Genomic DNA, 14,136 nt, shown 5'->3' with positions numbered 1-14,136 from the left:
ATACTCTAGTTATGCATACACGAGGCCTGGACTACGCACATCCTTGAAGATGTGTGTCGTACTCATTCACTTAAAACATTTCGTTGACCTTACTTGAAGTAGAATACATTACAGAAAAGCAGATATTGTAAATAGGCAGTTCCATAAATTTATGCCAACTTCTCAGTTGGGATAAGGGTACTCATTTTTAATCCTCAGAGCACCCTTCACAGCCGTATGACATTCTGTGTTTGCTGAATGGATGTGACAGATAAGGAGACTGTGCTGGTCATGAAATCACCAGGTGGATTATTAAGCAGCGTGGGCTTCATTTGAGTCCAGTTCTTGTTCTAAGCTCTTGCCTGTCACAAGGCTGTTACAGGTTCATCTCTGATGCCTTGATAGGATGGAATCCCATTAATTGCTCCTTTTATCAAGAAAGTGTAAGTGAAAGGGGAAGACACTCATCAAAAATGACTTCCTGCACCACAACCTCTGGTAACAGAGTCTTACTAACTGGAAAGTAAGCCATTTCATCACATCTCTGGCTAAAGGAACTAGGAACACATTGGATCTTGTACACTTTTATATTATTTTTTTAAATGATTTATTTATGAAAAAGAGACAGTGCGTGCTCAAGTTGGGGAAGTGGCAGAGGAAAAGGGAGAGAGAGAATCCCAAGCAGACCCCCACTGAGCACAGAGCCCGGATCCTGAGATCGTGACCCAAACAGAAATCACAAGTTGGGCTCTATCACCAAATGAGCCACCCTGGCACCCCACTGCTTTTTTTTTTTCAACTCATATGTATTTAATACTTATGTACCAGGACTAAAAAAATCAAAATATGCTCCTTGCTCAGCTCTCCCACTGGGATAGTAGAGCCTCAACAATGGTAAGGAAAAGAGGTGGCCATATTCTTGAATATTAACTCTTTGTTTATATTATATGTATAAACTCTCCACCAATGAGATTTTAGATTCTAAACCCAAAATACGGCTTGTTCCTGGTCCCAGGATCATGTAAAAAAACTTCTCCAGGGGCGCCTGGTGGTGCAGTTGATTAGGTGCCCAACTCCTTTTTATGGCTCAGGTTTGTGATCTCAGGGTCATGAGATCGAGCCCCCACATCAGACTCTGCACTAAGCATGAAGTCTGAGATTTTCTCTCTCTCCCGCCACCACCCCCACCCCTGCTGCTCAAGCATTCTCTAAAGTAAATAAATCTTAAAACAAAACACCTTCAAAGTTCCCTGCACATTAGTAAGTGTTGTTAGGACTGTGAGATATAGCAAAGACACCTCCTGTGTGTCTTTCTCCTCACTGCAAGCTTTTTACCAGAAGATGTATGGGACTTGCTGAGAGCTGGCCCCTAGTAGTTTGGACCACAGGAGATGTGAAAATGGCTGGCTGTTTCCTCAGAAGGGACTTGGCTTGAGTTCTTATTGTCAAAATCCCGGCTTGTTGGGTTGGGCTAGGGCAAACAGGAGAGCCACTGCCACTCTGTTCTACACTGTGGAAGAAGTGTCACTTGACTTGAGAAACAAGCATCCAAGACCTCTTCAAGGACTTAATCAGCACCCAAAAGCTCTAGGGTAGAGCTCCCTCCAGTGCAGATCCTGGACCTCTACAGCCCAACTCACCCAAGATATTTGGTAGAAATGAACATTTCCCCCTCTTCTTGACCTACTGAATCAGACCCCTGATGGAGGAGGAAGACAAAGATCTTAGTTGAAAACAAGATCTAGACTAACTGGTGCACATGTTCCATGCCTTCAAATACCTTATGCTCTGAACACCCAGAGAGGCAGCTGTTGAAGGTCAAGATTGTGTCTTCAGTTCACCAAGCACCATGTGCCGCACACAAGAGGAAGCTTTGGGCTTGTCTTGACTCATTAAACCAGTAACAGTATCCAGAGGACATTGCTTTTCACCAATGTTCATCATTCGTGTCACACAACAAATGCAGGATGTCGTATTATAACCAGAGCCAGGCTGGAAGTCACGAGGAATAAACAGGCCACCTAGTTGTATCTAATTGGCCTTCTTAGATCTCAGTCATCTTCCCAACCTCTCAAGAATGCTTTCATAGGGGAAAAACTGCAACATGTACCACTTACCTATGAGCACCAAATCCAGTGAGGGAATTCTCCCAGACCAGAATGGTCCCCTCTCCTAAATCCTTCTGGGACCATCAGGGGAGGGTATAAAGTGTCTAAAGTTACTCCCAGTGATGCTCTCCACAGAGAACACTCGGTTCCAGGAAAAACGGCTGGGCAGGAATCATTACTCACCTGGACAGGAGAAATTGAGGTCACAGTTAACTAGCAGCAGCGTGGCGTAGAGGTATGCTAAGGTTGGGGGCAGTGGGGAGGGATGGCACACATGAATTCTCTGCCCCAACTGTATGGTGAGCAGATGGCAAACCAAGCGCCAAGCAGCAAGGCACCGGGCTGTAAGTTCTGACCTAGAACTGTTCCTGAGCTCTCTGGGATGGCCACTGGTAGATGCACTCAGGATATACACAGCAAGTGTGCTTGACAACACAATCTAACTGGGGAGTGGATAAAGTGCATTTATTTTCTTTTATATGTGTTTGTTTTTTTAAAAAAGAAAAAAAAAAAAAGCCTCCTTTCCAGCACCCAATGTCCACAGTGCTAGGCTTGTCTGGTGGTTTAATGAGTCACGACAAGCCCAAAGCTTCCTCTTGGGCAGCACATGGTGCTAGGCGGGGTGGAGCCAGGGCCAGCCCCCTAGGAGAAGGTGTGGAAGTAGAAGGCAACAGTGTTGGCAGCATAGTCCATGGGGAGGCGATGTCCGATGTGCCTGGCCCCGAGGCTGGCCCCACCCAGGGCAGAGGAATGTCGCAGCTTCAGTAGGGTGAAGCCAGAGAAGGAGTTCTGAGCCTGGGTCTCTCGGCCCTGGGTCAGCGCCAGAAGGAAACCTGAAGGGAGAGAGAGTAGAGGGTGGAGGGTGGAGGTGAGAGTAGACCAGCTCTCCCTGGTCGAGACCAGGAGAAGGTGGGACAGTGACACGGAGGGAAGGGAGAAGCCCAGGCCCTGAGGCATTCCTGTGCAGGTCCCCAAGAGGCCCACCCACCAAGTCCCTAACAGGCAGGGCACCAGGGGACAGGAACCCGGTCATGGCCTTTGGATACTAGAACCTGCAGCCAGCCCGTACCCAGTGCTGGGAACTCCAAGGAAGCAAGAGGGTCCTCCCAACTGCTTCAGAATGTCTAATGACACAGCTACATGAACCAACACTTCAAGGGTGAAGAAGGCCCCTCTTCTACCTTCTGGCTGCAACTGTGTTGACTACAGAGGTCACCACATGCTGGCCAGAAGCTCTGATCTCAAGGGAGGGATGTCTTTAATTTTTAAGAAGTGGTGTGTATTTAATAAATCCTTTAAAACAAAAGCATCTTTTAAGAGTTCAGGGAAGCTGGGTGAGACACCATAAAAGGGCTCCCTGGCAGACTGTGGGCGGAGGGCTGTGGCCTGTGCAGGCCTCAGGAGCCAAGTCTCAAGTCTTCCCCCTGGGACAAGCAGCTTTCCCGAGTAACCCCACCCTCGACCTGTCTATCACCCACCCTAGGCTCACCTTTCTTCAGCAGCTCCCAGCTCTTCCACACAGAGCCCACACACAGGATGGGTAGGCCCATCTCCCCCTGAAACAAGACCTGGTGAAGAGCAGAAATGGACACTGGGGTGACCACACCTCTCCAACGCTGAAGCAGATGGTCTCCTAAGACCAGCCCACCCGCTCCCAGATACTCTCCCTCTAGCCAGGTGGACTGAAGAAAAGGGTTGCAAAGGGAGGAAAACAGGGAGACTCAAAAAGCCAAGAGAGAGAATGGAAGGGAAAAAAGGTGAAGCAACAATACAGAGGCAGGAAAGAGAAGGGGGGGAAATGGATGGAAACATGCACCGTGTTCAAGCAGTGGACTATATATAAACACAGGCTTCGGGCCAGCCACAGAGGGGAGGCACCAGACCCGAGAGCTCTTACGTGTTAGAGACTATACAGAGTTCTTCTCACACCCTAAGTCCATTTAAAATCATGCCCCTCTTTACGGAGTTTGATGGGACAGTCTCATCCCTAATGGGAAAGAGCCAGATCTGGCCCAGCAACATCCAGATTTCATTTCCCATCGACTTACCGGGTCGATCTCAGGCAACACTGCCACCACGTGTCTGCCGAGCATCTCCCCAGCCTTCCTGAAGATAAACTGGGAGAGGGCGTCCCCCTCCCGAGCACCTGGGGCGGGATTGGGGGGAAGGGAGCTGGTGAGTACCTGTTGCAGGGGAGAAACAGGAGGAGCACCTAGAGCTAGCAAAGCTCTAAATTAGGAATAGATGCCCACCTCATGGCATGTAGGGAGACAAGCCTCCAAAAGCAGTCCTCCATCCTTACTGCCCTGCCCCAACCAGGTACTTCCACCCGAGCAGGGGTGTCCTGTCCTGAGGTGGGTCACTCCAGGCGCAGAAGGGCAGCCCCCACTAGAGGAGCACAGTAGCATCTGGCCTGTACTCCAGCTTACTGAGTCTGTCCCCGAAGGTGTCTCATCTCTGGGGACCCTACTTGAGCAGCAGGCTGGCGTGCTCCTGCCCCACCCACCATCCAATAGTCTGCGGTCTGCCCCCCACCCAGCTCTGCTCCAAAAGGGCCTCAGTACAGCAAGAGAGGCCTACAATGCAGTTACACTGCAGGAATCCAAGTGAGGGGAGTATGAACCTTATAGTGGAGAAACAACAGCACTGTGGAGACAAGCAAGCCCTACGGTTTAGCTTTTCCTGAGCATTAGCACCCCCCCACGCCAACCCACCATGCCAAACCTCTCTATGATCTCCTAGTTCTTCAGATATCTTTAGTTTTTTTTTTGTTTTAATTACAGATTTGCCCAAAGGACAACTGCTTCATACATTTCTCGGAAACAGACACACGGCCTCCCCAAGCCATGACAGCCGTCAAGAAAATCAGAGATAATATAAAACAATTATCAGTGCACCCCACATGTCCTTCTGGCTCCAGCCCAAGGCATCCTAGTACCAAGCTGCATGAGGGCAGAGAACTGAAGTCACTTGGTCAAAGGGAAATTAGCTTCTAGTTCTCATATGAACCCCATTCCATCCTATAATGAGGGAAAACTTTGGGGAACAAAACCAAATAAAACCCTGTACCCACCCCTCCAGTACCTTCTGCAATTTTCTGGCAAAACCCAGCAAATCGGCATTTATCAAAGTCCCTATACAGGTGGGTGAGGATTCCTAGCCGGTCTGACACCTGAGAGACAGAGAAAGGGGCACAGAGAGTCATCAGAAGCAAAGAAAAATGCACAGTCTGCCCACCCAAGTTGATCTTCCTGATGTCTCTGAGAAGCTGGAATAATGTTTGTTTTTTTTAAGCTCTAGAAAGTACAAAGATTTGAGATTTCTCATTTGAGGCAGGTTCTTTGTTTTCCCCACATGAATCCCATCACTCCTTACAGATGAGCCTGGATACATACAGCACAGGGCACAGATCTGTGAGCACGAAAGTGTGTTCTGTAGTTCTTAGAGGTGCTCCTGAAAAGATTTCTTTGACGAGAGGAATCTAAGGACTACTGCATGTCGCAACTCTCCAAGTCACAGGGTGCATTCGCAAATTAAAGGCCCTGTGAAGTCCTGCACCGCGAAATCTGCTTGTTTCTCCCAAACTTCTCTGACCACAGAAAGTCCTTCTCTCACTCTAACAAATGGCCTCTGCAGGTCCTAAGGGAGGGGCACTTTCCCAGAGCACACACTAAGACGAAGAAGGGGGGCTCTCAATGTGAGCACTTAAAGCAATACAGTAAGCATATTCTGCACACAATCTCATTTAATTCTTGTAATGACTTTGTGAGAACGCCTAAGGGTAATAGATGGCGTGGGAGACCCACCAACTGGGTTTAGAACCAATCTGGTGGGTTGGGGTAGCTTAACTGCATCTCCCACAGCAGCTACTATCGAAAGGGATTTGTCTTCCTCCTCCCTCCCCTATACAGATCTGCCTTCCAGCATCTCTAATCTCCTTCCTTGAGCCCATCGCCAGCACACATAAGCAGCTGCCATGCACAGAGGTCTATTGGGTAGACTTACCTTCCTTCTCCTCTTCCCTTTTACTTTGGGTTCAGCTAAAAATAGCTGTTTCCTACTCCACTACAAATACGCATGGCCCAGACTGAGGAAAGCCCTGGGTAGGAGGCTACACCTCCCCCAAGAACCCCTCCCTCTTTAACGGGCTCTCCTCCCCTGACCCGACCCATATGGGCCAGAAGCAGCAGTTCAGTCTGAGTTCCCTGTCTCCTGATCTCACCCAGCACTTCTCGCTCCAGCCTGAAACGGCATCTACCTTCACCTCCCAGCAGGGCCTAGCTGCCCAAGCATGAATTCCAGCTAACCATTTGGCCCCAGCCTGCCCATTCCACGTGCCTGACATTCTCCCCTTGGCACACACCACCCACGTTATCATGAATCCTGTCCTCACCTAGAATTTCTCCTCCACCTCCAGCTCTGACCCACAATTCACCCCAACTTCCCTTCAGCTCACCCAGTTCTTCTCCTACATTCACTCCTGCTCAGTATGCCACTGCCCCATCCCAGGTGCGCATGTTTCACCAGAGGCAGGGGAAGGTACCTGGAAATAGTCAAACATGATGTATTTCATGAAGCCAATGTCATGAGGAGCCCACCTCCAAGTTGTCGATAGAGTCAAACACTATTTTCACTGCTTGGTGTGCAATCCAGTAGGCTGTGGAGGGCAGAGAGGGCGAAGATGGGACGATCTCCCTGAGTCCACAGACCAGGAAACTCAGACCTAGACAGTTTAGTGACCAGCTTGGGTATTACAGCAAATTAGGTGCCCCGATTTCAACTGTATGACCTATCCACAAAAGGAAAGCAAGGGGGAAAACAATAGGTAAGGCCAAGTCACACCAGCTCCTACCCAAAAACAAAGACAAGGAGAGTCCACTGTCACAAAGACCACCGCAGTCACTGCCATGAGCTGGCCCCAGAGGCCCCTAGGTATACCTACTACCTACAAAGAGGTCATGCAGGAGGAGTTTCTATAGCCCTTTCCTATTAGCAGACTGGTCCAGCATGTCCTGGCACCTGTGGCCTTAACCTTTATAGTGTCCACACAGGTGGACAACAACTATTATACCGAGGCTTGAATCTGAACCTGGATACAGATCAGCACTGCAGACCAAGGTCGGCCACTCGTCCAAGGTCAGCCACGAGTCTGCCATCGCATCTCTGTGTTCTCTCAGTCATTACCCTGGACTCAGAGGATCTTTTCAGGAGCTATCCCTGGAGAGCCACAAGGGGTTGGTGGCCAAGGTCAGGGGAGAGGAAGACAGAGAGCTGCAGGAACGGAAGGGTCCAGGGCCCCAGAGCCAGGCCCGGCTGGCATGGACTCACCTGAGCCCTCGTCCCCCATCATGTGGCCCCAGCCACCACAGCCACTCTCAGAGCCATCGGGGTTGATGAGCCTGCAGTTGGAACCTGTCCCAGAGATGAGCACGATCCCACCTGGGGAAAGGGAATAGGGAGGCTCAGTGTGGCCAAGGCCCTGCACGGAGCACACAGCTTCTGACTGAGGAAAGAGGGCAGAAACCAGCCCTGGGATCATCACCCAGTCTTGTACAGAAAAGTGAGCCCAGCTAGTTTCCCACCTGAAAGTGGACGACCTGAGTCTCAAAGAGCTCCAGTCTATACAGAGCCCTTCTCTGAGAGACGAAGAGGAACATAAGCCAGCCTCCTTGCCAAGCTAAGTGACTACCTGACTTACCACGCTATCTATTAAGAACCAACGATCACGCTAGACCCTGTTCACACAGTGATACTCATTCAACATCCTAAATCTCATTTGTGAATACAGTAACCTCCATTTCATAGAGGAGGGCATTGAAACCCACGAGTTCCATAACTTCTCTAAGATGGTACTACTCATAAAACAGGAACAGAGCTTCAAATGCTGAGCTCAGGATACCAGGCCTTTTACACTAGCACAGAGCTCCGCCCAGTTTTCTTCTTGGCCCTTAACTGCTCTCCCAGCCAGCCTCACCCCTGCACCACCCCGGGGGCTCCCTCCTCTGGAGCAGAGTCTCCAGGCTGACAGATACAGTTCTGCCCCCCCACCTTCTGTCCAGTTGGTGCTCTGGCAGGGGGACTTAAGCCAATAAAAAGAGCAGGGAGAAGAGCGCGGGGTGTGCTGGAGGCCACCTTCCAGGTACTGCTGGACAAGTTCCGTCAGCTCCAACCAAGGGGCTTTCCCCAGAAAACCAGTTCTCAACCTCACCCCGCCCTCCTCCTCACCAGCCTCCGTCGCTGTGGCGATGGAGCCCGCGGCGTCTGTGGTAATTAAGTAGCTGTCGCTCAGGTGGGGAAATCGGTTCTTCAGCTCCTCTGTCAGGACCCTCAGTGCGTCCTCCTGCTCCCCACCGCTCAGGGACAAGCCCTAGGCCGTGTGGGATGGGAGCGAGTGAGCAAAGTGACCAGACCCAGCTCCCTTCTCCAACCCCTCCTTTCCTGGTGTCTACCCCAACTCTGTACATCTGGGCACACCCTGCTTAGTCAGCTCCAGTCCTCCTGCCGCCCCACACGATGACCCACCAGGTGCTGCTGGCGGCAAGAAGAACCTGGTCTGGGAATGAACCCAGAGAGGGGACTCAACACTGCCAAGTTTGGGGGGTGGGAGGGTTAGCAGTGCCCTTAAGGGAAAAGTCAGGCAAGAGAGCAAGCAAAGGAGGTGGGCTTGGTGTGGACTACAAGGGGCTTAGCTGTGCCTGCAGAACCATCATTGAGGCTACCACCAGGGGGCAGTCGGAGCCCCAGCAACTGGAGAGAAACATCTGAGCTGAGACTCACAGGGGACATTAAAGGAGTGCTTACGGCTCTACGCTAAGCACTTTGGAATGTACCATGCCATTATTCTTAGCTGACCACTGAGGTAGCTACCGTTACCTGCATTTCCCAAATGAGACCGAAGCTTGGTGGAGGTAAGTAGCCTGCTAAGGGTCTCACAGATGTTGAGTGACAAAACTGGTATTCAAACCAGGGTCTCTGTGGTTCTCCAAAGCCCTGGGCTCTTCCCATCCTTATGGCTTGTAGGTGACAACTGAAGCCATAAGAATGAGTGAGAACATGTATTTCTAGACCAGAGACTAAGCCCTCAAAGCCTTTCATCCTGCAGTCTTCAGACTCACCTAGGCAAAATCGCTGTGTTTCTGTGCCTTCATTCCCAGGATCGACCCCAGACTCACCAGGCTTCGTAGAGGGACCAGAGGATCCAGCCCTGCTTCCAGTTTGGCCCTGTTCACCATCTCGTTGATCCTCTCCACACACTTGTCTATCCCGATTAGCTGGCCCCAATCAAGGGAAGGAGGAGTTACAAAGTCTTGCATGACCCATGTTGCCCCTACAGGCTGTTATACTCGGCCCCAGCCACCATCTTGATGGGAGTTACAGAGAATAAAACCACAACCACAAAGAAACCCACCAGTCCCTCAGTGTGGTCTTTACCCAGTGATTTGTGCTGAGTCCATCTGCTTCTGCCACAATCTGCCCGTCCTCTGAGAGTAAAATGACCTTGGACCGTGAGCCTCCCCTAGAGAACACAAAGGGGCACTCAGTCTTGCTCTGACAAACCTACAGGGACAGCTAAGCTCCAGGGGTCCTAGTCCCAGGCAGAGCCCAGGTGACAACTTTGCCAAACCCAATTCCCATTCCCAAGCCCACTTCTGGTTTGATACGCTCCTGGACTGAAATGTTGCTTCTGCACAGCTTCCCTCAGGGATGTCCTATTTATCCTGTAAGACCCTACTTCTCTATCATCTAGTACTTGAAACCTCTGACGTGTGGCCTACCGCCACAGCTCCATTCATTGGGCCACATCAGTGTCCCTATAAATTGTAAAGATTTTGATAAGAGCCTATAGTTGTTTTTCTGTCTGCCTCTCACGAAACTACAAACTCCACTGTGCCAAGCTCCAGATCCTTCATCCATTTTCCTGCTTGGCACAGGCCAACACTCAGGAAATGTGACTAAAGGGAGTGGCGCATGTCTCTGCTTCTTTCATAATAGCTAAAGGCTGCCTTTTTTTTTTTTTTTTTTAAAGGCTGCCTTTCAAGATCCAGCTACAGCTGCCAAGTTCTTCAAGACACCCTCAGGAGAAACACTGACGAGAGGGCAGAAGAGAGTTTATACCTACTTAAGGAACCAAATGGTGAAATGCTTATTACTGGGGGAAATAGTAGTTTGGATGGAGGTCTGTGGTGGTGTGATGTATGTTTCTTTATTGATCAGAACTCTTGGGAATATCGGAAAAGGACACTAAAGACCTGCTGATCAACCTCAAAGGTGACAAGAAGTTTCGAGGGGTAGTTAATGAACAAGGCAGCAGATTCAAAGTCCAAAAGAATCTCTTGACAATCTAGAGAAACAGGTCATATCTTACACATGAATATAACAGCGATGAGCCCAAGCTCCTATACTGAATTTTTTTTTTCCTATACTGAATTTAAAAAAAAAAAAGTGCAACAGATGCAGAATGGGGGAGATAAACCTTAACAATTTACATTAAAAAATAAATAAATAAAATGACATGGGGGTCTGTGAGTCTGTACAGCATACAAGTAATCCTAATCTCGGATTCAAAAGTAAGTGTCCAGGCTGTGACAAGAGCCACTCTCTATTTGCCCAGATTTCACACCCAGATTCACAGAATGCTTTCGCTGGCAGGGGACTTGTCATTGATCCCCCTTCTCACTATACACATGGGGTAAATGAAGCCCAGATTGGGCAAAAGCCTTGCCCATAGTCCTAGGAAGAAGCCGTATTACAAGAAGTCCAGTAAGCAAGTTTCTAAGAAGGAAAAATGTAAGAATGACAGAGGGTTCATCTGGAATGCTGACAAGAACGGGGAGTTCCAGACATCAGGACAGGCTAGCACTTCGGTTGGCTGCCTGTTGTAGCTACCAGATCCCCCCTGGCAAGGGTCTTTGTCCCCCGCTTCCACCACACTCCCACTCCCCTCACCCCCCAGCAACTTCACACCTGACACCTGTTCAAGCTCAACTCTCTCAGCCATCCCGAGCTTCTAGATCTGGCGGGGGGCGGGGGGGGCGGTGAAGTGGGTCTTTCGCCGGAGAAAGGGGTGTGGTTCCGCCGTGAAACATAAAAGACCCCCCGCGTGCGCCTCGGGTGTGGCCGTGCACTCGCAGAGTCCCGCAAGTCCTCGGGCACTGAAGCGCGTGCACACACCCCTTCACCACAAGGCCCCGCAAGTCAGAAGCCCAAAGTGGCCGGACCCTAACGTGGTAGGTCACCAGCATGCCAACCTGGCCCCGGGCTTCCCGCCTTTCGCCCTCCGGCCGCTTCTCAGCCGCCCTTCCCGGACTCTCTCCGCGAAGCCGCACTCACCCCTCCACGCCGCCGTAGAGAGCCGCCATGCCCTAGCTGCTGCCGCCGCCCAAGTTGCCGCACTTTGCTCCTCTCCCCTACTCCCGGCCCTGCCGGCTTGCTGGGCGCCGCCCCCCGTCACGTGCGGGGCGGGGCAGTGCGGTTGACTGGGTACGGCGTGTGCGCGGGGCGGGGCGACACTCCCAGACGGGGCGAGCGCGGTCCCCAGCGGCTCCTCTACACTCCTGCTTGCCGCCTGCGCACCTCTTGTACCCTGCCTCCGGAGATGGATGCGGGATTCCAAGCGCAGCAACCAGAAGCGGATGTCGGGCTCCCACCCACTGGACAAGTCCCTGCCTTGCCCACGCCCCGCCCCACCAGTGCCCGGAAGTTGCCGGCAGCTCGGCCTTCCGCGTTGGCACTGCTAAGAGCCCGGGTGATCAGTGCGTCGTTGAGCGGGGGGCGGGGGGCGCGGTCTGTGTAAGGGATGGGGGAGGAGCTGCCTTAAAAATTGGGCAGCAACCTCTTTGACCTCAAGCGCAGCAACTTCTTCCTAGGGACATCGCCAAAGACAATAGAAGCAAGGGCAAAAATGAACTATTGGGATTTCATCAAGATCAACAGCTTTTGCACAGCAAAGGAAACAGTCAACAAAACCAAAAGACAACTGACAGAATGGGAGAAGATATTTGCAAAGGACATATCAGATAAAGGGCTAGTATCCAAAATCTATAAAGAACCTAGCAAACTCAACACCCAAAGAACAAATAATCTAATCAAGAAGTGGGCAGAGGACATGAACAGACATTTCTGCAAAGAAGACATCCAGATGGCCAACAGACACATGAAAAAGTGCTCCATATCACTCGGCATCAGGGAAATACAAATCAGAACCACAATGAGATACCACCTCACACCAGTTAGAATGGCTAAAATTAACAAGTCAAGAAATGACAGATGCTGGCGAGGATGCAGTGAGAGGGGAACCCTCCTACACTGTTAGTAGGAATGCAAGCTGGTGCAACCACTCTGGAAAACAGTGTGGAGGTTCTTCAAAAACTGAAAATAGAGCCACCCTATGACCCAGTGATTGCACTACTGGGTATATATCCTAAAGATACAAACGTGGTGCTCCAAAGGGGCATGTGCACCCGAATGTTTATAGCAGCAATGTCCACAATAGCCAAATTATGGAAAGAACCTAGATGTCCATTAACAGATGAATGAATAAAGAAGATGTGGTATATATACACAATGGAATACTATGCAACCATCAAAAGAAATGATCTCTTGCCATTTGCGGCGACGTGGCTGGAAACTAGAGGGTATTGTGCTTAGCGAAATAAGTCAGTCAGAGAAAGACAACTATCATATGATCTCCCTGATATGAGGAAGTGGAGATGCAATGTGGGGGGTTGGGGGGTAGGAAAAGAAAAAATGAAAGAAGATGGGATTGGGGAGGGAGACAAACCATAAAAGACTCAATCTCAAAAAACAGACTGAGGGTTGCTGGGGGGGGGGGAATGGGAGAGGGGTGGTGGGGATATGGACATTGAGGAGGGTTTGTGCTATAATGAGTGCTGTGAAATGTGTAAACCTGGCGATTCACAGACCTGTACCCCTGGGGATAAAAATACGTTATATGTTTATTAAAAATTCATTAATTAATTAATTTAAAAAAATTCAGCTGTGAAAGTCTCCTGGGTGGCTCAGTCAGTTTAACACCTGCCTTCTGCCTTTCACTGGGGTCATGATCCCAGTGTCTTGGGATAGAGCACTGCACAGGGCTCCTTTGGGATAGGGAGCCTGCTTCTCACTCTCCTCTGCCTCCTGCTCCTCCTGCTTATGCTCTCTCTTGTTCTCTTTGTCAAATAAATAAAATCTTTTTTAAAAAAAATTAGGCTACTAGGGGCGCCTGGGTGACTCAGGGAGTTAAAGCCTCTGCCTTCCACTCCGGTCATGATCCCCGGGGTCTTGGGATCGATCCCTGCATCGGGCTCTCTGCTCAGCGGGGAGCCTGCTTCCCCCTCTCTCTGCCTGCCTCTCTGCCTATTTGTGATCTGTCTGTCAAATAAATAAAATCTTAAAAAAAAAAATTTAGTCTACTAGAATTGAACTTTGAAAGGAGAAGAGCTCTGGAGTCTGCCCTTGCAACTCACTGAAGTAGCCATCAGCTCTTAGCACCTGCTTAGTTCAATTATTTGTGCTGGGTATTTGCCAGGGATAAAGAAGAGAAACTTTTTTTTTGCCCTCCAGCCGTCATCCTAATCTTCCTTCCATGTGATTGGGAAAGGGAACAAGAAGTGGGCTAGCCAGGTTCAAAAGCTGGGCTGGGGCTCCTGCAAGCCTCTATGGTCTGCTCCAGGCTGTTCTGTGCCAAGGGTGGGGACTTGTCAGGCCAGGAGGGAGGTCAGTTGTCCTTGGCATCTCTTAAGGAACTTCAGCCTTCCCGGCCAGTCCTTTCAGGGCAGTTCTCAAACGCCTGGTCTCTGCTCTGTTTGCTCCCCAACCCTGGAAGTAGCTTCTGTCTTCTTTGAGAGAAACCCTGCACTAGTCGCTTTCTTTCCCTGATAGCCAGTTGGGTCTGGTTATGTTTTGGTGTGAAACTTTGGCGTATATGTGCGCTCTTAGACTGGAAGAGAGGAGTCTTTACCACACGAGATACTTATTTGGGACGCTGAAACACTATAGTGTAACCCTCAAGGGTAGTTGAAAAGTAAATCACTACTCATAGAAAATA

At 50.2% G+C, this 14,136-nt stretch overlaps 1 protein-coding gene across 1 annotated transcript; it reads right to left on the bottom strand.

Moving 5' to 3' along the window:
• Positions 1 to 2,527: 2,527 nt before the first annotated feature.
• Positions 2,528 to 11,716, bottom strand: NAGK (N-acetylglucosamine kinase). The gene is given in 11 exon segments (XM_045078999.1): positions 2,528 to 2,920; positions 3,577 to 3,655; positions 4,136 to 4,233; positions 5,172 to 5,259; positions 6,631 to 6,681; positions 6,683 to 6,744; positions 7,416 to 7,526; positions 8,313 to 8,454; positions 9,260 to 9,358; positions 9,519 to 9,603; positions 11,418 to 11,716. Coding segments are annotated over 11 exon segments (1,035 nt in total). The 5' UTR covers positions 11,447 to 11,716; the 3' UTR covers positions 2,528 to 2,729.
• Between the last annotated feature and the right edge of the window lie 2,420 nt (positions 11,717 to 14,136).

The sequence above is a fragment of the Mustela putorius genome, unplaced genomic scaffold (assembly GCF_011764305.1).
Source record: "Mustela putorius furo isolate JIRA1106 unplaced genomic scaffold, ASM1176430v1.1 tig00000281_pilon_pilon_pilon, whole genome shotgun sequence".
NCBI classification, from domain to species: Eukaryota; Metazoa; Chordata; class Mammalia; order Carnivora; family Mustelidae; genus Mustela; species Mustela putorius.
This window is presented reverse-complemented; position numbering and strand designations above follow the sequence as displayed.